The 26,061-nt window shown below is 39.4% G+C and overlaps 1 protein-coding gene across 6 annotated transcripts in view; it reads right to left on the bottom strand.

Annotated features, from left to right (window-relative positions):
- The window catches only part of LOC144616142 (uncharacterized), a 131,389-nt gene that overhangs the window by 75,069 nt on the left and 30,259 nt on the right, over positions 1 to 26,061 (bottom strand). For 4 of the 6 annotated variants that reach the window (XR_013555169.2, XM_078445790.2, XM_078445791.2 and 1 more), the window contains exon 3: positions 2,883 to 3,045. The exons of 1 other annotated variant lie outside the window; for it this stretch is intronic. Coding sequence is in view for 3 of the 5 variants with exons in the window: in XM_078445790.2 (XP_078301916.1) it covers positions 2,883 to 2,924 (42 nt within the window). In the remaining 2 variants the exon portion in view is untranslated. Of the gene's footprint in view, positions 1 to 1,506; positions 2,850 to 2,882; positions 3,046 to 26,061 lie in introns of those variants that run through there. One more of the 6 variants, XR_013555171.2, reaches the window with a different exon arrangement.

Here is a 26,061-nt window from a genome sequence, read left to right as displayed (position 1 = left end):
ATATATATATACAATGGAATCTTATTCAACCATAAAAAGAATGAAATCTTGCCATTTGCAAAAACATGGATGGATCTAGAGTATAATGCTAAGCAAAATAAGCCAGTCAGAGAAAGACAAATACCTTATGAGTTCACTCATATGTGGAATTTAAGAAACAAAACAAATGAACAAAGGGGAAAAAGAGACAAACCAAAAAAACAGACTCTTAACTGTAGAAGACAAGCAGATGGTTACGAAAGGAGTGTGGTATGAGGGATGAGTCAAATAGGTGAAGGGGATTAAGATACATCGATTTCGATGAGCACTGAGTAATATACAGAACTGCTGAATCACCATACTATACTAATACTGAACCTAATGTAACTCTGTATGTTAACTACACTGGAATTAAAAATTTTTTAAATATGTTGTGGGGTGCATACATACATACATAAAATGATGGTTTCCAGAATTTCCTCTCCTATATTATCTATGATTGCTTAAGCAGGACCTTGAAAGATTAGTCTATTATCAGTCCTCCTCCTCTTCCTCATTGATCATATGCTTTGAGAACACTTAATTGCAACAGGCCAGAATGACGAGATTACGTCCTCTCACAGTTGGAACAAAGACAAATCGTATGTGGCATGCCACAGGCCGAGAGGGGCAAAGGGAGAGCTGACATTTTATATGTTATAAATACTGCTTACTCGTAGTTCATCAAATTGTTTCTAGATCTGGGAGTAAGGGCAAAGGCTCTCATTCTGATTTACCATCTATGTCCTGATGGGTTGAATCAATATCCAGGAGCAATTTGGGAGGGCAAAGATCCCTGCAGGTTGCCACACCAGAGGTTTATTAGCAGAAGCTAGGGATCAATCAAGCTTTGAAAGAGGCCCTGGGGAAGACTTGCAAAAAGCATCCCTCAGGTAAAGCAGTCTGCTCCAAGTCTACCATGGAGAGTAAGCATTTCAAAGGAGATTTAGAAGAGAAGGTGAGGCTAGCAGTGCTTTCATCAGAAGCCCAGATCTAGGGTAAGGTTGGTTCTCTGCTCAGCCTTAGGCTTTCCTTGTCCCTCTAGTTTGGAGCCTCTTCAAAACCTGGGGTATACTCCACATGAGAATGGGGTTATTCCAACTCTTCAGGGAAAGAACTCTACCATGGCCAGGGAAGAGACCCTGGCATCCGTCCTGTCATAGGTACAGTGAAACATCTTTCTGCAGAGCCCTGCACCTTAGTTGGCCCCCAAGAGCCACGAAGCCTGTGTCCTGGGCACAATTGGCAGGTGATTTCATGCCTAAAGAGGACTTTTCTATAGAATCACCAGAGGTCAATTCCCTGCAGCATAGCAAGGCCTTCTAGCAGGGTAGAGGGAAGGAGGCGAACATTTATTGAGCAGTAACTATGTGCTAGACCTTTTCCATACACTAACTCATTTTATTCTTACAACAGTCTCATTTAGTAGATAATTTTATCCCCATTTTTCAGACCAGAAAACAAGGCAGAGGAAGTTAGGTTACTTACTCAAAGTCACACAGCTTGCAGGTGGCACAGCCAGAATATGAACTCGGGTCTGGCTTCAAAGTCCCTGCTCTCCTCACTACAGTGCTATCACAGCAGAAGGAGCCCAATGAGCTCACCACCTGTCTCTGAGCAAAGGGCACTTCAGGCCTTCCCGTGTGGCTGTTTCCAACAGATCAATGGAGGTCACAGTGTAGACATCACCTGTGACATCTTTGTTGGCCCACACACATACATCCTAATTATGTTGTCCTGAGGGAGGATCATTATGCACTTTTCCTACCATCGAACAAGGAGATGGGGATCAAAGGACAGCTGAGTCCTCACGGATGATCCCTATTTATTGTACCTATTCCTCTTTCTCCATCCAAAAACCTCTTTCCTCCATGTTACCCCCATACATCCCAATTAAACAGAAAGCCATCATCAATTTTTTTGCTATCTCTTACAAGAGGAAAAAAAAGGCTAAGAAAAACATTTTATTGCAAAGGCCAAACAGCATTTGCTGCAATCTGCTTATTTCAGCACAATCTTCTAAGTGCTGTTTTATTTGCCCTAAACAAGCTTGATATACAACACAGTCATAACCTTAATGATATTTCAGCCAGTTAATCATTCATTAGGCTAAGTCAGAACAGTCTTCTGCGAAGTTTGTATTCCCATTTTCAGGTTGGCCAAACTGACCTCTTTTAGAACAGACTGCTTTCTTCTTGAAATATATAATGTATTATTCCCAAGTGGAGATTTTAACTATCATGGAATAGTGCGGTATTTACTGATACTTCACTCTGTATTCGCCACCTACAATTATATCCTTCATTTTACAAGCTGTTTGCCAGGACAATTCCATGACAGAATCCATTCCTCCATACTAGGGCAAGGTTCCTTGGAAGCACTAACTTAGGGGTGCTAATTGCCAGGCAGAGCAAACAATCTGGAATGGAATAGGAGAAAAGCATTTGTAAACAGCCCAGGGTATTTTTGCCATGGCCTAGATAGATGTAGGAAGGAACACTTACTCTCATCTTTGTAAGCTGATTTTACTGTGGCCATTTGGTCAGCAAATCTAAATTCGGAAATTCGCCTAAGGAATAAAAATGGGTATACACTGCAAGAGTGAGGCATCAGCCTCCGGGATACAATGTCTACTTACTAAGAACCATCCTATGGCGCTCTGTCTTCAATGAGCAGAATATATGGGTCTGAGAAATAAAGAGTAAAGGTAAAAGTTGCCCTATTGCCACCACTTCCCACTCCAACTCTGGCCTCTATGAGTTAGGAAATTTTATTTCCCAAGAGGCCAATAGGCAAGGAAAGAAGTTACCATCCCGGCAGGAATAATTAACCCTGCCAGTAACAAAAGATAGGGTTGCTCTTACACCGTGGGAGCAGGAAGAAATATGTTTGGTACCCAGATTCATTCACTGGAGCATCTTTTAGTATTTCTTTGCCAAATTTCAGAAGAAAGTGGGTAAGTACAGCCACCACAGTGTGAGCCAGAGTCCTGGGCTTCTCAGAGAAAGCCCTTAAGGCAAGGCAAATCTAGAATGAGAAACAGAAGAGAGAGATTGTAAATTCTCATTTGTGACCCCAAGGATAGCTGCCTTCCTGGGGCTAAAAGTTCATCCCACTAACCTATTTTTCCTCAGAAAAAGAGACCAATCAGAATCCTAGAGGAGCTGGTCCCAGATGAAGTAAATTTATTATATTAAGCAAGTTGACCCAAGCAGTGCAGAGGTGGATTTTAGTGGATACTGTGGTGTACTGACAAGAGTCATCTCCTACCAGAGCCACCTCCACCCGAACCCTATACATGACACACCAAGGCACAAGGCACTCACTGTCCAGGCTGTCCCGACTGTTGACTGCTGACAATGTCAGCTCACAGCTGGGCCAATAAATTGTCTCAGGCTGAAGGTCAAGGTTACACTCTCTCTCCAGGGGCAGCCTGCATCCTATCACTGGACAATGAGGGTTCGAACAAAGACCCAACCCCCTTGTCTGAGTGAGGTACAACTCTGAAGGGCTATTCCAGTTCCAGACTTCCTCAGAGGATTGGCCAAGGACTTTCCTGCTTTTGCATAGCAGACTAAGTTCCTCCCCCACCCCCCACCCCACCCACCCACCCACCCAGTCCTGCTGCCTTCACTCACTCACAGGTGGTTACAGAGCACTCCCCAATAAACTGCACTGAATTATCTGTCTTCAAGTCTGTTTTTCAGGGAACCCAACCTAAAATGAATGTGAATAGTGGCAATTCTTAAATGAAGGGATTATTGAAGGTTACTGCCTCCTTTTTGCATATCTGCATGTTCAGATTTTCAACAGTAAACATAAATTATATCTGTAGTAAGAGTTACATATGCATACATACACACTGCATATATATAAAGTTTCTTAGAGTCTCTAAGTGAAGAGGAAAACAGCCATTTAAGTGTGACCTACAACATACAAAATGAAGAGAAGACATTTGGAGGGAAGAATATTTCATCACATTGTCATTTGAATTTGCAATTTTCTAGTTATTGGTGTGTTTGAATAAATATTTCATGTTCAATGACCAAAATGAAAAAAAAAAAAAAAGAAGAGGAGACAAAACCAATACAAATAGATTAAATATATTAGTGAAAAAAATCTTGGTAACAGACAAAAGGAAAACACCCTAGAAACAAATAATTCATTGAAACTAATTCAAAATATAAATATGTATAGTATTATAATTAAAGAAATTATAGTATTATATATAATATATACATTACATGATATTACTATATATACTATATGACATTATATTTATACCACTATATTGTATATATTATTATAATTGAAGGAATTATTTTTTATTTTATTTTATTTTATTTTTTAATATATGAAATTTACTGTCAAATTGGTTTCCATACAACACCCAGTGCTCATCCCAAAAGGTGCCCTCCTCAATACCCATCACCCACCCTGCCCTCCCTCCCACCCTGCCCTCCCTCCCACCCCCCATCAACCCTCAGTTTGTTCTCAGTTTTTAACAGTCTCTAATGCTTTGGCTCTCTCCCACTCTAACCTCTTTTTTTTTTTTTTTTTTTCCTTCCCCTCCCCCATGGGTTTCTGTTAAGTTTCTCAGGATCCACATAAGAGTGAAACCATATGGTATCTGTCTTTCTCTGTATGGCTTATTTCACTTAGCATCACACTCTCCAGTTCCATCCATGTTGCTACAAAAGGCCATATTTCATTTTTCCTCATTGCCACGTAGTATTCCATTGTGTATATAAACCACAATTTCTTTATCCATTCATCAGTTGATGGACATTTAGGCTCTTTCCATAATTTGGCTATTGTTGAGAGTGCCGCTATAAACATTGGGGTACAGGTGCCCCTATGCATCAGTACTCCTGTATCCCTTGGATAAATTCCTAGCAGTGCTATTGCTGGGTCATAGGGTAGGTCTATTTTTAATTTTCTGAGGAACCTCCACACTGCTTTCCAGAGCGGCTGCACCAATTTGCATTCCCACCAACAGTGCAAGAGGGTTCCTGTTTCTCCACATCCTCTCCAGCATCTATAGTCTCCTGATTTCTTCATTTTGGCCACTCTGACTGGCGTGAGGTGGTATCTGAGTGTGGTTTTGATTTGTATTTCCCTGATAAGGAGCGACGTTGAACATCTTTTCATGTGCCTGTTGGCCATCCGGATGTCTTCTTTAGAGAAGTGTCTATTCATGTTTTCTGCCCATTTCTTCACTGGGTTATTTGTTTTTCGGGTGTGGAGTTTGATGAGCTCTTTATAGATTTTGGATACTAGCCCTTTGTCCGATGTGTCATTTGCAAATATCTTTTCCCATTCCGTTGGTTGCCTTTTAGTTTTGTTGGTTGTTTCCTTTGCTGTGCAGAAGCTTTTTATCTTCATAAGGTCCCAGTAATTCACTTTTGCTTTTAATTCCCTTGCCTTTGGGGATGTGCCGAGTAAGAGATTGCTACGGCTGAGGTCAGAGAGGTCTTTTCCTGCTTTCTCCTCTAAGGTTTTGATGGTTTCCTGTCTCACATTCAGGTCCTTTATCCATTTTGAGTTTATTTTTGTGAATGGTGTGAGAAAGTGGTCTAGTTTCAACCTTCTGCATGTTGCTGTCCAGTTCTCCCAGCACCATTTGTTAAAGAGACTGTCTTTTTTCCATTGGATGTTCTTTCCTGCTTTGTCAAAGATGAGTTGGCCATACGTTTGTGGGTCTAGTTCTGGGGTTTCTATTCTATTCCATTGGTCTATGTGTCTGTTTTTATGCCAATACCATGCTGTCTTGATGATGACAGCTTTGTAGTAGAGGCTAAAGTCTGGGATTGTGATGCCTCCTGCTTTGGTCTTCTTCTTCAAAATTACTTTGGCTATTCGGGGCCTTTTGTGGTTCCATATGAATTTTAGGATTGCTTGTTCTAGTTTCGAGAAGAATGCTGGTGCAATTTTGATAGGGATTGCGTTGAATGTGTAGATAGCTTTGGGTAGTATTGACATTTTGACAATATTTATTCTTCCAATCCATGAGCAGGGAATGTCTTTCCATTTCTTTATATCTTCTTCAATTACCTGCATAAGCTTTCTATAGTTTTCAGCATACAGATCTTTTACATCTTTGGTTAGATTTATTCCTAGGTATTTTATGCTTCTTGGTGCAATTGTGAATGGGATCAGTTTCTTCATTTGTCTTTCTGTTGCTTCATTGTTAGTGTATAAGAATGCAACTGATTTCTGCACATTGATTTTGTATCCTGCAACTTTGCTGAATTCATGTATCAGTTCTAGCAGACTTTTGGTGGAGTCTATCGGATTTTCCATGTATAATATCATGTCATCTGCAAAAAGCGAAAGCTTGACTTCATCTTTGCCAATTTTGATGCCTTTGATTTCCTTTTGTTGTCTGATTGCTGATGCTAGAACTTCCAGCACTATATTAAACAGCAGCGGTGACAGTGGGCATCCCTGTCGTGTTCCTGATCTCAGGGAAAAAGCTCTCAGTTTTTCCCCGTTGAGGATGATGTTAGCTGTGGGCTTTTCATAAATGGCCTTTATGATCTTTAAGTATGTTCCTTCTATCCCGACTTTCTCAAGGGTTTTTATTAAGAAAGGGTGCTGGATTTTGTCAAAGGCCTTTTCTGCATCGATTGACAGGATCATATGGTTCTTCTCTTTTTTTTTGTTAATGTGATGTATCACGTTTATCGATTTGCGAATGTTGAACCAGCCCTGCATCCCAGGAATGAATCCCACTTGATCATGGTGAATAATTCTTTTTATATGCTGTTGAATTCGATTTGCTAGTATCTTATTAAGAATTTTTGCATCCATATTCATCAGGGATATTGGCCTGTAGTTCTCTTTTTTTACTGGGTCTCTGTCTGGTTTAGGAATCAAAGTAATACTGGCTTCATAGAATGAGTCTGGAAGTTTTCCTTCCCTTTCTATTTCTTGGAATAGCTTGAGAAGGATAGGTATTATCTCTGCTTTAAATGTCTGGTAGAACTCCCCTGGGAAGCCATCTGGTCCTGGACTCTTATTTGTTGGGAGATTTTTGATAACCGATTCAATTTCTTCGCTGGTTATGGGTCTGTTCAAGCTTTCTATTTCCTCCTGATTGAGTTTTGGAAGAGTGTGGGTGTTTAGAAATTTGTCCATTTCTTCCAGGTTGTCCAATTTGCTGGCATATAATTTTTCATAGTATTCCCTGATAATTGTTTGTATCTCTGAGGGATTGGTTGTAATCATTCCATTTTCATTCATGATTTTATCTATTTGGGTCATCTCCCTTTTCTTTTTGAGAAGCCTGGCTAGAGGTTTGTCAATTTTGTTTATTTTTTCAAAAAACCAACTCTTGGTTTCGTTGATCTGCTCTACAGTTTTTTTAGATTCTATATTGTTTATTTCTGCTCTGATCTTTATTATTTCTCTTCTTCTGCTGGGTTTAGGCTGCCTTTGCTGTTCTGCTTCTATTTCCTTTAGGTGTGCTGTTAGATTTTGTATTTGGGATTTTTCTTGTTTCTTGAGATAGGCCTGGATTGCAATGTATTTTCCTCTCAGGACTGCCTTCGCTGCATCCCAGAGCGTTTGGATTGTTGTATTTTCATTTATAATTGAAGGAATTAAATTGCTCTTTTAAAATTTTCCCATAAAGAAGAAAAAAAGATCTGTCAGACTTAGATAGGTTTACAATAAGTCTCATCAAATTTTTAGAGAAAAATAATTATTGATGAAAATGAGGTCTACAGCAATCTTATATACACTGGTTTAGGGAGATACACGACTCCAAAAAAGGTATTTGGTATTATTTTCCCTCATTTTTTAAATCCATTTTAAGGTGTGTGTGTGTGTGTGTGTTTTAATCTAAGTTTTAGATGCACATTTGGTCCTCCAACAGCTTCTTAGGATGTTTATGAAATAATTTTTTTTTACCAATAACTTTTTATTTATTCATTGGATTTTCCCAGGGTAAAAAGAGAAGGGAAAAGGGTCAGCATGTGTGTTACAAAACAATAGCAAGTGGGAAAGGAAGTACCCGGCACAGCAAAATCAGCCACATAAACACCCCCCAGAGATGTAGTCACTAAAGACCAAGGGGGCTCAGTCTCCTGCAGTTCAGAAATGAGGGGAAGGGATCAGGGAAAGAACAGATAGGTACAAGCTTTCCTACCCCACCCCACCCCCATAAGTTCAAGATTTCACACAAAGCTTTGGTTTCTAGCAGTAAACATGGAGTTCATTAGTTCATCTCCTATTAAACAATCTTGTGGCCACTTTGACATATGTTTCTTGCACCTGCATAAAAGTTCCTGAGTGACTTGGATTATACATTCATCTTCCCTTCCTTGGCCTCCAGACCCTATTTCTACATGGAAGGCTCCCCTCATTGCTTCTGCTTCTCTTTACCCTAAGATTAGAGATTAAAGTAGGGTTGATCCATCCAAATACAAGTGTATTAGTATGAATCACATCAAGGAATGGTCTTGACACAGGATATTAGGAACGAGAAATGGAGTGTTTACAGCTTTTTCATGGTTTAAAGGTGTCCGGGAGGAGGGCTTTTTGGGGAGGGGGATAGGGTAGGAGTCAAGTTGTTAGGATAGAAGATCTTGCCCAAAATAGGAAATAGGGGAAGGAAACGCAAAAGAAAGGATGGTTCAAGACCACCACATTTTAAGACAGGTCACCAAGCTGTGTTCCAGATTCTCTTCCTGTGAAATAAAATTTTTGAGATGTGTATAACAGGAAAACATCTGTAGTTTATCCCAATATTCAGTTGATAGTTTGGATAGGCTAGAATTCAAAATTAGAAAAATAAGCAATAATCTTGTTTATATTTGGAAGGCAATGCTCTTTGATCATCTAACTTCCAGGATACTGTTGAGAAATGTAAACCCATTATGGCTGTGATATGGATGTCACCTGTGCTTGCCATCTCACCCTATCCCCCAAAATCACAGCAATTTAGAAAATTCTTTCTTTTTCCCCACATACATGAAATTTCATTTTGTGCCTGAGTGTTGTCCCATTTTCACCCACTCTACTAAGCACTTGGTGAGCCTGTTCAATGTAGAAAATAATCAGCTTTCAATTTGGGGGATTTTCTTGTGACTTACCTGCCTTATGATTGATTTCCTGTCTTCTGTTTTCCATTTTCACATTCTGAACTTCTGTTTCTCAAATGTCATAACTCCTGGACTACTCCTCTAATTTCCTTATCTTTTCTTTGTATTTTTAATGTTTTCTGGGGTGTTCTTTTACCATCCAACTCTTTTATTAAGTATTTCATTTCTTGGGGCGCCTGGGTGGCGCAGTCGGTTAAGCGTCCGACTTCAGCCAGGTCATGATCTCGCGGTGCGTGAGTTCGAGCCCCGCGTCAGGCTCTGGGCTGATGGCTCGGAGCCTGGAGCCTGTTTCCGATTCTGTGTTTCCCTCTCTCTCTCTCTGCCCCTCCCCCGTTCATGCTCTGTCTCTCTCTGTCCCAAAAATAAATAAAAAACGTTGAAAAAAAAAAAAAAAAGTATTTCATTTCCTCCATCATATTTTTAATTTCTAAGAGCTGTTTCTGGTTCTGTTTAATTTTCACGGCATCGTTTTTGTTCCAGAAAAACATATATTCTCTTACATCTCTGAAAATATTAATGATAGGTATAGCTCTATTTTTATTTTTGAGGTTTTATCCCTCCCACATATATATAAAATAATTTCATCCATTTATTTTACTCTTTCTTTCATATTAGAGATTTCTTTTCTCAAATGTCTCCTTGATTAAATGTTCATTTTTAAAGGTCTATGACTAAAGTCCTGGTGAGCTTGTCAACTGTGAACTTCCCTGTAGTGTGACCTAGGTGGGCCATATATTGGGGAAGGTGCAATGTCATTTTCTTTACATCTTTCTACGGACTGGTCAGATCCCCCAGAGAAGACTCTTCCAAAATCTTGTATAGAAAGCAAAGGCCTGGCTTCCAGTGTTCTAAAAAGTGAATAAGGTGGATCTCTCAATATTTAAAAGGCACACATTCAATTAATCTTCCTATTTCTTTACAGTATCTGTGTTCTCAACTGTATCTACTTTTCCTCAGTCAAGTTCTGTTTTAGCTTCTCTGGAGAATAATTCTGCTGGGTGTGAGGGATAATTACTCATGGGTTAGTATAGAGAAGGTGATTTGAGAATTTCACTGCTTTTTAAAACACTTTCAATCAGTTCACCATCTTTCAGCTAGCTCTTTTTATCCCATCTTCCAGAGATACCTATTATGGAGTCTTTTGAAGATTCTGCAGTATACATTAAGTTGGTCTGACCCCTCACCCTATCTTAGGTTTGGCTTTCTCAGTTCTACCAAGTAATTTACCATTCATCCATCTACTTTCCCGATTTAAAAATTTTATTGATACTGTCTCGTCTTCTCTTTTCCCCATCGCTGTGGATTTTTGCCTTCCTAAAAGCTTTAGTGAGATTTTAAAAGGAAATAAAAGTAGACACATGTATTAGGACTACTGTCTTTACTAGGAAATGTGACTTTAAAAAAAATGAAGATGCACAGAGTCTATTACTCAGTAATTTCACTTCTGGGTAAACTCTTGACATGTGTACCAGGAGAGATGTACAGAAATATTCATAGCAGTATTAACATATCAATAAAAAGTAACTCATGGATGAATCTTAAAAACATAATGGCTTGTTGTTTAAAAGTTACAGAAACATATATACAGTATAAATTTGTTCAGTTGAAAAACATTAAAAAATCCTAAAAATGTATTGTCAGTCACTAGTATCTTTAATATAATAAAACCATTTAAAAAAGCAAGGCAATGATAAACATAAAAAAATCAAAGCAGTTACCCTTGGTTGGAGAGAAACAGAGTTAAAGTTGGGAATGAAAATGAGCTTCAACAGTATTGGCAATTGTTAGAGTCCCCACAAGCAAACCCTGATGTGAGAACTTAAGTGTAAGTAGCTTATTTTGGAAGGTTATCCCAGCAAATACTGGTAAGAGAGTAGAGAAGTAAGATGGGAAGGGAAGGAAAGGCAAAGAAAGGAAGTGAACACAGGGTAAGTTATAAGCAGATTCTTACTGTGGACAACTGAGGCTCAGTATCACTGGGGACCTCTTGAAGACTGTATAGAATACAAGTCAAAGTCATCCTACCTACGGGACAAAGAAGTTTAGATATCTAGCTCCCAGCTCCCACCCATTATTAGTTGAGGTATGCTCCTGATGGTCTTAACTCCCCCTATGTCCAGCATGCCCTGCTTCTGGGGCTGAGCATCTTTCTTGACCAGAGGAAAGCCTGCAGGCAAAGCATCTCAGGTGCTTAAAACAGAGAGCCATCAGTGCTTTTTGGGAATAGTGAGCACTGAGGGGATAAGCCTGCCACAGTACTATTCTAGTTTTTCAACTAGGAGTGGCTAAAATGGGATTTATTTGGTTATTCTTCATACTATATATATGAAATGTATTCTTTCATATCAATGCTAATGTTAATTAAGAATATTAAGTAAACTTTTACATATGTCTTGAATTCCCACTTTCTTCTTTGGGCAATGTTTGTTAGAAATGTGAACTTCAAAATATGTTTCATTTTCACTGACCTTCTGCTCATTTGCAGTAATGGGGCCACAGATTCCCTGGTGTCATTGGGCCCTAATTCATTCTCTGAACAAGCTGGTCTTTCACTGAAGGAGGGCCATTGTAATTCAGTGTAAATATGGTCATTTGTAAAGCAGCAGGAACTGATTTGCAAGAACTCTTCAGACAGTATATTTTAGGAGAGCAACATGGTGTGAAATTCAATTCAATTCATGTCTCTGTTTTTGTATTATATGGATAATTTTTACATAGTAAGATTTTGGCTTTAGGGGTTTTAGAACTCGTATACCATGGGCTAAGACAAGTTTTTGGATTATAATTAACTCAAATCCCAATTATGCTATTCCAAGCAAGAATGGTTCTTTATAATCCTCTTTTCTGGGACCAGAATATTACAGTTTAGTTTCTTGAGCCAGATGCATTTTAGGCTGTGCTTATGGAGCAGGGCCATTTATTTTTTTTTTTTTAATGATTTTTTTTAAACGTTTATTTATTTTTGAGACAGAGAGAGACAGAGCATGAACGGGGAGGGTCAGAGAGAGGGAGACACAGAATCTGAAACAGGCTCCAGGCTCTGAGCTGTCAGCACAGAGCCTGACGCGGGGCTCGAACTCACGGACCGCGAGATCATGACCTGAGCCGAAGTCGGCCGCTTAACCAACTGAGCCACCCAGGCGCCCCTGGAGCAGGGCCATTTAACTGACCAAGACAATAACAGCTAACAACTGGATGTTTTATAGAATAATGCATTGCTGTTGGACTCAAGGGGGAAACTTACTAATTTGTATTGGGTTACACAAATAAGCCAAAGGTGCTTAACTGATTTTAGAGAATTATCTCTGACAACTCAAAATCATTGGAGCCAACATCTCTCTATGAAGTCAGTTACAGAGACAACAAAGTATTTATTGACTAAATTACCCTTCTAATACATCAGCTTAAAAAAAAAACTCTGAAAAGAGGTTTAAAAAAATCTCAGTGCCTACCATGACAGGCATAACTGTATTCTGTGGCACAAAGTTTGACTTAATCCACTAGGTGAAAACAATTTCCTCTAAGGCAGTTGAAGGGTAATAAAAACACTCTTTACAAAGGAAGTGACAATTATTAGCTTGAAGGTCCTTAGTTTTTCTCTGAACAAGACAGTCTCATCAGTCTACCTCTGAAAGCGAGTCTCTATTTACACTGACAACAAACTGATCAGAAATTATGGAATGAGCTGTTTCAGAACAGCTCATAAAAAATGGACTCTATAGAGGTGGAGATGTAAGCAGAAGAGAGCAGTTGGTAACATGACATGTTTTAGGGGACATTTCTAACAGGAAAGTAAAATACACTGTGACTCCCTTTAATTTTACACATCAATCTAGCCTCAAGGCCTACTTGGTGAGGCAGACCAATTTAGTATTCCTTTTGTAACTGTAAATGCATCTCTTAAAATGAATTAGTCATTAGTTTTTGAAAAATTATTTTAAAAAAATTTTTTAATGTTTATTCATCTTTGAGAGACAGAGAGAGACAAAGCATGAGCGGGGAAGGGGCAGAGAGAGGGAGACACAGAATCTGAAGCAGGCTCCAGGCTCTGAGCTGTCAGCACAGAGGCCGACGCGGGGCTTGAACTCATGAACTGTGAGATCATGACCTGAGCCGAAGTCGGACGCTCAACCAACTGAGCCACCCAGGCGCCCCTGTCTTTTTTTTTTTTTTAAGTTTTATTTATTGAAGTGATCTCTACACCCAACATGGGATGCAAACTCATGACCCTGAGATCAAGAGTCATATGCTCTTCTGACTGAACCAGCCAACCTCCCTGAAGATTGTCTTTATTCTCCTTCATATCCAACCCCAGTAAATAAGTGGATGGATTGATGGGTGGATGGGTAGGTAGATGGACAGATGGATAACTAACTTAAGTTGGAAGGTTTGACCATACAACAGTACACAAAATACATTTCAAAGGGAGTTGTTAGACCCCAGAGCCTAAATTTAAACATAGGTATGAAAGATGATGGCAATGGAGAGATTTTTTGAGGATTATTTCATTGGAAAGAGAGATGTACTGTGGGTGAACAATGATACAAGTTGTTTGCGGTGTACCTCATGACAATCACAGAATTCAGTAAGGATCTCCTGCACTAACCCTGTCTTCATCGAAAACTTTGAGATCTTGCCCATCATATTTTTTGCATTAGTATTTATTTTTTAAGTGTTTCACTAAAATATTGTTTATCTTGATTGCTGAGCTTTTTGGCATCCCCTTTACTTTTGCTCTTAAGGTGAGTGCCTTACTGGCTTCACCCTAGTCCCAGTCCTGATTGAGGGGGACCAGGTGATGATGTCTGACCCTCACCTGTGCCTCTAAAGCAGCCTATTACAGCAGGATAGAGGTTGCTCGCCAAGGAAGGTACCCTCCTCTCAGAGTGGGTCAAAAGTGTGGGAATTCTAGGAACTAGATGAAAACTAATGGTAGGTATAGTAACCTGGGATCGTTTAAAAAAGTATCCTGTCCAAGAGGATAGTCTGAGAGAATTGAGGGCGACCTCAGAGCTGGCAGGGCAGAAGCCGAGGGGCACTAAGAGTGACCCAACTGAAGGTAAGGCACTGCTACATCTGGAGAGTGAGACTGAGGTCTGCCTCTCTACCCTCCACTCTATCCTCTATCCCTAGAGGTGACAAAGCAAGAAGGTTTAAGGCATACTCTCCCCAGAAGACTGCCGGCCTGCCTGCAGCCAAGCCCTAGAACGAAGGTAGGGTGTAGAAGAGAAGCCTTAACTTTGAACGAAGAGTAAAGTATTCTTAATATGTTAGACAAAACATTCCTAAAAACTGAATTAAAACTATAATTTTGATATTAAAGTGGCCTTAGGACTCAAGGCCCTGTTGCAAAACTCCAGGAGCATTATTCCCATTAGAATCTATTGGAGCTAAACTCCAGGAGACTCATTTACAAAAATTACAGTGCCAATGGTGCCCCCTGGAGTTGTGTGACTTGGAGGCTGTGATAGAACATTTTATTACTTGAATAGGCAGGAAAAACAAGGGACTGACTGGGTTTTTAAGCAAGCACAGGAAAAAACTTCTCCCAGTGAAAGATAAAGACAAAAATAAATTTGCATCTTAGTTAAACTCCGCAAATTGTGCTCATTCAACTTATGGTTACAGAAGGATGAATAGAGGAATGAATGGATGAATAAACAAGCAGATTGTAAAAGGCCAATTTAAGTTATTGAAGAACGTGATTCTATTTAAATTAATCTCTTTCTTTAACAGGGAGATGATTTAAGAAGCAAATTCCTATTGAAAAGGGTATAAACATTCATTGGGGGCAAATTTCAATGTCTGACTGCCTGATGTTATTTAGGGACTTTATCTGTATTTCAAAGGTTGGCCTTCCAGATAGATTAGCTCACTGAAAAGAGAAGCCTGTACCCTGATGCCCTTGTGAGATACTATACACATCTGGTACAGCTGGCATCTGCTGTTTGCTCATCAGTCTCTGACAGCCACCTGGGGCGTTCCCACATCACTGTGGTTCTCTTTTTTCCAGGCTCACTTTCCTTATTTTCAGTTCTCATTCCTCAGCAAGGTTACAACAATATTTAATTAGCCTTTTCTCCCAGATGAGCCCCTCAAATCCCTCCCACATTTGGTGCCAGATGAAACCTTCTAAAGTACAAATCTTGATCAAATGAAGATACGTGCATGGGTATCTACACACACAGCAATTTATATGAGTATACACATATCCATGCTTATGTGTACATACACATACATATGTATACTAGAAATGTATAAAAATATATACATACACATATGTATGTGTACAAACATACATATAAACTAAAAACTAGATGAATAATACATAAATATTACATTAACTATGTACAGTTGGTAGAATTATAAGTCCTTGATCAATATTTTTTCTTTATGCCTTTTTGTATTTTCTAAGTTATCAGCATTCACTGCTCATTAACCTATAATTTAAAATTTTTTTCTTAGGGATGTAGAGAAGTTTTTAAAAATTTTAAAAATATTTATTTTTGAGAGAGAGAGCCTGAGCAGGGAAGGGGCGGCAGCGGGGGGGGGGGGGGGGGGGGGCGGGGGTGGGGAGAGGATCCTAAGTGGGCTCTGTGCCAACAGCAGCGAGCCTGATGCTGGGCTTGAACTCATGAACCGTGAAATCATGACCTGAGCCGAGGTTGGACACTCAACCAACTGAGCCAACCAGCCACCCCTGATGTAAAGGAACATTTAATGAAATTGAAAAATGTTGACAGGGTTGTTAATTTTTAAAGATTTGTATAAGCCCACGTATTTGTGTAAAATGAATATTTCATATGAATGAATGGTGCGTGTGTGCTAGTACCGACTACCGTGGGAGATGAGACCTTGAGTAATTTTTATTTTTCTTTGTTCTTAGCTATATTTTCAAAAATTTCTATAGTGATATATACAGTCATGATAGTTTCCCCAGTAAGTGAGTCTCTGTGGCAAGGATGCAAAGCTATGCTAGAAGGTATAGCAAAGCCAACTGATGCTTTTCCTAAAACTGGTAACATTTTCTTCATTTCTAGAGGATTACTTCTGCCACGCCTAAAAAGTAGTGCTTTGGCAACACTATTCTTTCACTCTGAGATAAGTTTGCTTCATTTCATCAAGGAGCCAAAGTCCCTGTAGTATTCTGCCAACCAGAGAGCTTTGAAGCCTATTATCTACAATTAATTTTCCTCTGAAAAGCCTGCAAATGGAGGCTCCTTAATTAGGCTGAAAAACAGGGAGGGAGTCAAAACATTACACTGGGTAAACCCATGACCCTAGTACCAAAATAGAAGGCAGTAGGGTATGGTTCACTATTAAACAACCTGCTAGCTGGTCAAACACTCACATGCTGAACCCAGGCTAGGAAACAAATGACACTTCTAAATAGGCAACAAAGTCTTTAATTAGGATACATATGGTTATTTTGTACATATTTTGTACCCATTTTGTATTGTCTCTGCCCTCAAATCTGAAAATCTCTTAGAAGAAACAAGTTAATATATACTACAATCAGTACAGTAAGTGTAAAGAAAAAGGGTCATTATGATGGCAATACCGAGCACAGGCAAAGAGCCCAGCAGGAAGGAGGAAGGCAAGGCAGCTCGTTAAACCGGTGACACTGAGCTGATTCTTCAATGCTAAGTGGGTGTTAGGCAGAAAGAGTATGGGGTAAGACGTGGGATTTGCATGCAGAGTTAGGAAGATGTACAAAATACAGAGATGTGAGACATCATAGCCCTTTGGATGGGGGAAGAGTAAAGCTGGGTGAACAGAAGTAAGGAATATAGAATTTTATGCTGATGGCAAAACAGAATCACTGAATGGTAATAGGCAAAGACAGGACATGGCCAAATGTGCATTCTATGAAGATAATTCTCTGGACAAAATAAATTCTGAGAGACTGAAGGAGGGCAACACCATTTAGATTATTGTAGTAATCTAGGTGAGAAATAGTGGCTATTGGAAAATACAAAGAGGGGATACATTTAAGTGATAATAGGGAGTAAAAGTTAATTTGTTGATAAAATGTAAAGCCAAGAATAGAGGAGAGGGAAGACTTTAGAATTATCCCTAGGATGGCAGGACCAAGCACTCACGTAGGAAATATAAGAGGAGAAAACAAGGGTGATTGGAAAGTTAAGCTCTTTTCTGGTTGTGTGGAGTTTGAGGTGCTGATAAAGCATGCAGGTAGAGAAACCTTGTCAGGAATAGGTACCCAGTAGGAGAGAGATCTGGGTTGTAGCTCTAAATTTTGGAGTCACATAGATAGAAACTCAAGACATGGAAATGAAAAGAGATCTTAAGATGCAACATTTAAAAAAAAAATTTTTTTTTTACATTTATTTATTTTTGAGAGACAGAGATGAGCAGAAACTGGGGAGGGACAGAGAGAGAATGAGACATAGAATCTGAAGCAGGTTCCAGGCTCTGACCTGTCAGCACAGAGCCTGACGCAGGGCTAAAACTCACAGACCATGAGATCATGACCTGAGCTGAATTCAGACGCTTAACCGACTGAGCCACCCGGGTGCCCTAAGATGCAACTCTTAATATAAGGTGACAAATGAGGGAGAATTGCCCAAGGAAGAGCCTAAAAAGGAGCATTCAGATTAGTAAGATGAATATCAAGAGAGAATAAAGTCAGGAAAAGAAAAGGAGAAATTCCAAAGGCGGAAGAGTCAATGGTCTGGAATGCTGCAGTGACATAAAGGCCAAGATGTGTGCATAGTGTTTGGCAACAAAAAAGTCATCTATAACCTCAGTCAGTAGTTTCAGTGGAGTGGCGAATATGAAAGCTGGTATTGCAGTAGATTGAGGCAGTAACAGAAGAAAATAATGTAGAGACAAGTATAGGTCGTTTTCTCAAGAAGCCTGGCTATAAAGGGAAGGAGAAAGACTGATTAGTTTCTAGAAACATCAAAAGAATCTAGAGAGAGTTTTTTCACATCTTAAGACGAGAAAGACTTGACTGCCTTGATGTGGAGAAAAGATTCCACCTCAGCAAAATAAATAAAAGAGAAATAGAGAGGTGCTGGGGCGGGGGGGGGGGGGGGGGGGGCTGATCTTTGCATGCACCTTACTATTATATTTTCAAGTCTTGCTTCCTCTTGACTGAAACTGTATGTATTCATTCTTCTACTTCTCTACTTTAGCATAGTGCTTAGGTCACAGTAGAAATGCTAGTATCTGTTAAGTGAATAAGTTGGTAAAAGAACTTAGAGGAGTAAAGAAAGTAGTAACAGGTAATATTGAAAATAAAAAGGCATAAATTGAGAGAATTATAATTTGATGGTTTATTTCCTCTGTGGAGTAATATATAGGTCATCTGCTGAAGGCAATGGAAGAAAAACTATAGGAAAATGATTAAACTCAACACCAAAAAAAAAAAAAAAACCCCAAAAATAATCTGATTAAAATGGGCAGAGGACCTGAATAGACATTTTTCCAAAAGAAGACATACAGATGGTCACCAGACACATGAAAACATGTTCAACAACATTCATCATCAGGGAAATGCAAATCAAAACCACAGTGAGATACAACCTCACCCATGTCAGAATGGCTAGTATCAAAAAGACAAGGAATAATAAGTGTTAGTGAGGATATGGAGGAAAAAAAAAAAAAAAAAGAACACTTGCACACTGTTGGGGGAATGTAAATTGGTGCGGTCCCTGTGGAAAACAGTATGGAGGATCCTCAAAAAATTAAAAATAGAAATACTGTATGATACAGTTAATTCCACTACTGGGTATTTACCCAAAGAAAACAAAAACACTACTTTGGAAAGATCTATGCACCCCTATGTTTACTGCATCATTACATACAGTAGCCAAGATATGGAAGCAGCCCAAGTGATGAACGGATAAAGAAGATGTGGTGGTGAGGATGGTGGTGATGGTGGGGGGGGGGGGGGGGCAGCGGTGTGTTTATATATACAATGGAATACTACTCAGCCATAAAAAAGAATGAGATCCTGCAATTAGAGGACATGGAAAAACCTAGGTGGTATTATGCTAAGTGAAATAAGACAGAGAAAGACTAATACCATATGATTTCACCTCTATGTGGAATCTAAAAAAAATACTCTTTCTCTGACCCTCCCCTGTTCATGCTCTCTCTCTCTCTCTGTCTCAAAAATAAATAAATGTTAAAAAAAAAAAAAATGGGCGCCTGGGTGGCTCAGTCGGTTAAGTGTCCAACTTCGGCTCAGGTCATGATCTCGCGGTCCGTGGGTTTGAGCCCCGCATCGGGCTCTGTGCTGACAGCTCAGAGCCTGGAGCCTGTTTCAGATCCTGCGTCTCCCTCTTTCTCTGACCCTCCCCTGTTCATGCTCTCTCTCTGTCTCAAAAATAAATAAATGTTAAAAAAAAATTTAAAAATAAATAAAATGAAACCAAAAAATAAATAAATGAACAAAGCAGAAACAGACCCATAAACACAAAAACCAAATAGGTGGTTTCCAGAAGGAAGAGGTTAGAAGGATGGGAAAAATGGGTGAAAGGGAGGTATAAGCTTCCAGTTAGAGAATGAATAAATCACATGACTAAAAGGTATAGCATAGGGAATACAGTCAGTGGTATTGTAATAGTGTTGTATGGTGACGGATGGTAGTTATGCTTGTGGTGAGCACAGCATAACATATAGAGTTGCTGAATCACTAGGTGGTACACCTAAAACTAATGTAACTTTGCATTTCAACTATACTTCAATAAAATAATTTTAAGAAAGGATAAAACTCCACTTTTAATAGAAAAAAAAAGAATGATTAAAGATACAGTTACCATCACGAAATGAGAAGGGAATTGATTGGGATACAGAGAAGTCTTGCCAGGCAGTGCGGAAGATTCAGCTGAGACTAGAAACCATGTGTGTAATAGCACCTGGCCTAGTGCAGGGAAAATGTGCAAGAGAGTTTTTCTTTTAACTGGTAACAGGATATTGATTAGATAGAGAATGTAAATAAACCAGATAGGGACTCCAATTTGGAGAAAATAAAGAAAACTGCTGTTCCCTCCAAGCCATTTTCTCCCAAGAGATGGGAGAAAATGAAGGAACCGAGAGGACAGAGTTGTGGTCAGAGAGTCGCATGTTAAATTTTACAGAAGAACAACTCTAGTGAGGACAAAACACAGGTCATAGCCCTGGATGTAAAGAGATAAAGTGCAATCAAAGTAAAGGTTACTAGAGATGACGAAGTTAAGGAACCGTGAGGCCAGAGTGACAAATGGCTTATCTGTGTGGACTTTGAGGTCACTCAGGATGATGGCAGGACACAGGAGATGATGATGAGCCAGGTGCCAAGATCTCCAGTGGTAGATGGTAGACAGCAATGTTACATGGGAACAGATGGTAGATAACGACAGATGGGGTAAAACACAGATAACTGTGGTGAAGTAGGCTGGAAGGTGATAGCCAAAAGGAAATGGACTCAAAAGAAAAGACAAAAAAAAAAAGGCAGAAACATGGTTTAGATGGGGAAGTAGAGAGCTGAGATTAATGCAAACCCATCTTCCAATGTCTGTGGTATGAGGGGCATAATAGATGAATGATCTTCCATTCAAAGTGCTTGAGGGAGACTCATTATTTGGGGGACAGAACTAGATTACAAATAAGTCAGAAAATGTGGGGTGCCTGGGTAGCTGAGTCGGGTAAATGTCCAACTCTTGATTTCAGCTCAGGTCATGTCTCACAGTTTGTGAGTTCGAGTCCTGCCTCAGGCTCCTTGCTGACAGTGCAGAGCCTGCTTGGGATTCTCTCTCTCTCTCTCTCTCTCTCTCTCTCTCTCTCTCTGCCTGTCCCCTGCTCACACTGTCTCTCTCAAAATAAACAAACTTAAAAAAAAAAGAAGGCAGACAATTAAGGAGTTGTAAATCCTTCATGCAAGACCATTCAACTGACACATGTAGATCCCATAAAATGGCTGTCCTGGTATTAAGGACAATCAGCAAGCCACACTCACCATTATATGGTAAATGTCCTGCTATGCACTGCTATAATTCTACAGTCTTTGGAAGAAAACCAACCAGCCGTGTCAAGTGCAAAATCTAAGACATAATTTAACAGGTCTTAATTATTTCTAAAATTTAGAAGATTATGGTTAAATGAAGTAGTCTCTGTAGGCAAACATTAGAATTCTTTCTCATACCCCATTCACTGGTTGGGGCTGGACATAAGTCTTTCCTTTTTTTAATTAATTTATTTTTTGGAGAGAGTGGGCACATGCACAGGAAGGGCTGAGAGAGAGGGGGAGAGAGAATCCCAAGCAGGCTCCACGCTGTCAGTGCAGAGCCCAACATGGAGCTCAATCCCACGAATAGTGAGATCGTGACCTGAGCCAAAATCAGAAGTCAGATGCTTAACTGACTGAGCCACCCAGGTGCCCCAGGATTGGACAGTAATCTTAAAACTTCTTGTTGCTCCTTCCACAGGTCCCTCAAATCCTTCTCTTATATGGGCCTGATAGAGATGACTATTTTTCTCTGACATGTGAAAGTTACACAAGTTGGGATTGAAATCCTCAGGTGATTAGAAAAGGCCTGAAAATGCTGTTTTCCATAAATGATACATATGTTTTAAATACTCTAGAAAAATGTTCCCTCCTACTATACAATGGAATAAAAGGATTTCTCTGATCTCTAGAAAGCTATTCCTTTGTGATGAGCTTGAAACACTGTACTGCCCTTCCTCATGATGTCTCTGGTCTTCATGATGATACTAATATTTCCTTGGCTATCATGAATCAGCTGTTTTTGTCTGTTATGACTTTTATGAGACCTTTAGAAGATCATTACATTTGGGAGAAGTAGGCTTACCTGACCCACTCTTGGTAGTTCAGGACAGGCTTCTTAGACCTATCCCAGTGGCCAAGCTGGGACCTGAAGCAACAGAAAGCATGCACATCCAGGAGACTGGAGACTGAAAGAGGTTTAGTATGCTTGGACCTTGGAGGAAACAGTAAGGAATGTCAAGAGACTGGAGATATGAGTAGAGGCTTCATAAGCCACAGTAGGAATGCAGTCTGCATAATCCCCTGAAGGAATGGGATAGGGATCAGCAGGAGCTTCTGCTGATTTCCTCTTCTTCCATACCATTCAGTAGCTGTTGTGGACTATGAAACCCAGAGAGAGACAGAGCACAGCTTTACCTCCATAGCATCTGCACCCACATGCAATGCATACCCAATCCACCCACTCTCCCAAGCTGCAAGACCCTAAGTCTTCTGGCATTATCAGAGAAGAACATAAAGAACTGGGTCTGCCATCAGCTGGGGGGTCCAATTATATCATCAGTAGGAGAAGTCTGTAGGGAACTTGGTCTATAGGTTCTGTATAATCTTTCCTAGGTGGTGTCAGGTAAGTGATAAGAATTGAGAAGCTACAGAGTTGGGAAGCTGGAGAAGGAAAAGTACAACGTTAAAAATTTGATCTAGTCATTTAAAAAATCCAGTGATTCCAATCTATAGACAGGAGACTCCTAACTGACTTTAAATTAGGATACTAACACTGATAAATGGAAGACTGAAAAGTTTAACATGTTCATTCTGTTAGTAGGTTGGCCTGAGTCCAAGTGCTATTTGCTTACCTGATGCTACTCTGCTCCTTCTGGAAAGCTCAAATGTGGCCAGGAGACAAGATCATGTTCCGAAGGCACTGTTAGGTGAACAACGGTAAGAAGCCACTTCTTGCTTTTTCCTGCCTACCTTCTTAACTGGGTCAGACACTTTTATTTCAGCCATGAGAGTACAGAGTAGACAAATGTATTCCTGGAGGGAGCTATATGGCATCATGTTATCGTTAACAGGCAAATCCAAGTCATACCCAATCCCAAGTTAGTCACCAGTGAAGTCACTAAATACTTAAACAACTTTAAGGTGACTTTCTAATAAACAGCAGAAAGACAAGGATTTTATTTACAAAAAATTAAAGTGGCTTGAGACCTGGGAAAAATATAAAAGTTTATTAATACTGTTGGAATTTCTTTCTCAGAGAATGAGGAGAGAAAGATTTACTGAGTACTTGATGTCTACCAGTTGCTCAGGTGTATGTTTTATATAATTTGTTCACACAACCCCATGTATTAGGTATTATTATCTTCATTTTATAAATGAAGAAACTGAGGCTTAAACAGATTAAGTAATTTCACCAATGTCCTATATAGTAATGGGTGTTCTAGGCAGTATTTTTTTTAAATATGAAATTTATTGTCAAATTGGTTTCCATGCAACACCCAGTGCTCATCCCAACAGATGCCCTCCTCAATACCCATCACCCACCCTCCCCTCCCTCCCACCCCCCATCAACTCTCAGATTGTTCTGTTTTTAAGAGTCTTTTATGGTTTGCCTCCCTCCCTTTTTTTTTTCCTTCCCCTCCCCCATGGTCTTCTGTTAACTTTCTCAGGATCCACAGAAGAGTGAAAACATATGGTATCTGTCTTTCTCTGTATGGCTTATTTCACTTAGAATAACACTCCCCAGTTCCATCCACGTTGCTACAAAAGGCCAGATTTCATTCTTTCTCTATGCCACGTAGTATTCCCATTGTGTATATAAACCACAATTTCTTTATCCATTCATCAGCTGATGGACATTTAGGCTCTTTCCATAATTTGGCTATTGTTGAAAGTGCTGCTATAAACATTGGGGTACAAGTGCCCCTATGCATCAGCACTCCTGTGTCCCTTGGGTAAATTCCTAGCAGTGCTACTGCTGGGTCATAGGGTAGATCTATTTTTGATTTTTTGAGGAACCTCCACACTGTTTTCCAGAGCGGCTGCACCAGTTTGCATTCCCACCATCAGTGCAAGAGGGTTCCCATTTCTCCACATCCTCTCCAGCATCTATAGTCTCCTGATTTGTTCATTTTAGTCATTCTGACTGGTGTGAGATGGTATGTGAGTGTGGTTTTGATTTGTATTTCCCTGATGAGGAGTGACGTTGAGCATCTTTTCATGTGCCTGTTGGCCATCTGGATGTCTTCTTTAGAGAAGTGTCTATTCATGTTTTCTGCCCATTTCTTCACTGGATTATTTGTTTTTCGGGTGTGGAGTTTGGTGAATTCTTTATAGATTTTGGATACTAGTCCTTTGTCCAATATGTCATTTGCAAATATCTTTTCCCATTACATTGGTTGCCTTTTAGTTTTGTTGATTGTTTCCTTTGCAGTGCAGAAGCTTTTTATCTTCATGAGGTCCCAATAGTTCATTTTTGCTTTTAATTCCCTTGCCTTTGGAGATATGTCAAGTAAGAAATTGCTGAGGCTGAGGTCAGAGAGGTGTTTTCCTGCTTTCTACTCTAGGTTTTGATGGTTTCCTATCGCACATTCAGGTCCTTTATCCATTTTGAGTTTATTTTTGTGAATGGTGTAAGAAAGTGGTCTAGTTTCATTCTTCTGCATGTTGCTGCCCAGTTCTCCCAGCACCATTTGTTAAAGAGACTGTCTTTTTTCCATTGGATATTCTTTCCTGCTTTGTCAAAGATGAGTTGGCCATACGTTTGTGGGTCTAATTCTGGAGTCTCTATTCTATTCCATTGGTCTATATGTCTGTTTTTGTGTTAATACCATGCTATCTTGATGATTACAGCTTTGTAATAGAGGCTAAAGTCTGGGATTTGTAGGCAGTATTGAAACCCAAGTCTTTTTGTTTCTAAAATACATCTTCATTTTACTGTACCACATTTCTATTCCAGTGACCAGATACATCTATTTTTCTAACCTAGAAAGATATATTGGATCCATCATTCATGGCCTTCTAAATTCTCAAATGACCATAAGCAGTGAATTACCTGAGAGACTAGTCCTTGGCTTTAGAACTTTTCTACTGTTCTCAACTTGAAAGTATCCCAAATGATGAGGTTTTCAGTATCTTTGACAAAAGGGAGAAAAACAAAGTTGAGGTAATCAACTTTTTTCCATAAAGCTAGTTACAAATGTAAAAGACTTCTATTATTCTAAAACTACAATCTCTCTCCCCCAACACCCCTCTTCCTCTCCCCGTCTCTATGTTCTGATGTCTTTTTCTCTTTTAATGAAACAATGGAGCTAGTAGAAGGTAGTTTGCTTTTTAACATGCTTACTTGATCAAATAATAAGTGGGCAAGTCCACTGAAAGAGTGTGTCCAATGAATATAATCAAAATTACAAACTTAATTCTGTTCCCCAATTTCCTGTTCAAATGTGTTAGTTATGTCCTTCCTCTAACTGTGAATGAAATTTTGGACATACTCTGTAGCTTCTCTATTGACCTTTAGTTAATAAAATGTTCTCAGATCACATTCACTCACAGTAATAGTCTCTTTTTAGTAAGTGATAAGTTCAGGCTAGTTAATAAACAAAACTCTGATCTTCATAGTAAGTTAATGGGTTTCCTCTACCAGCCCAGTCCTGCTCCAGACTGAAAGCCTACAGTGGGGGAAGGGAGAGATATGGTGACCTCCTTGTCTTTTTTCCTTTTTAGCTGACCTCCATGGCCTCGCCCTACATACATACTGAGTTTTAGCTTCTGATTGCACCAGGATTGGGGATGAGGGGGAATAAAACAAAGATATGGTTTTAATTAATGGCACAGCTAACATCTTGCTTTTGTTTTCTCTGCCCATGGCAGATGTTTGAAACTGATTCTTTCTCTTATAGAAGCTTTCATGTAATCTAGCTACATTTCTACCTCTTAAAATTTTTCTCAGTGGCCTATCACCATTCAAGACCAAAACAAAAACTTAGTGAGTACTTACTCTGTGTCATGCACTGTACCAGGTGCCAGGATATTTACCAACCCAAAAGCACAATGTGAAAGAACATATTAGTAAAATAAATAAATCTTCAGTCTCAATATCATATTAAGTTTAACTTTTTATTTAAATTTGGTCATAAAGTCTTACTTTACAAGTTAATTGCTATTGTAAAAAAGGGATAGGTCATTAATAGTCTCATTTCT

This window comes from Panthera onca, chromosome B1 (genome assembly GCF_046562875.1).
Source record: "Panthera onca isolate mPanOnc1 chromosome B1, mPanOnc1 haplotype 2, whole genome shotgun sequence".
NCBI classification, from domain to species: Eukaryota; Metazoa; Chordata; class Mammalia; order Carnivora; family Felidae; genus Panthera; species Panthera onca.
The sequence above is the reverse complement of the archived record's forward strand: the minus strand, read 5'-3'. Positions and strand labels throughout refer to the sequence as shown.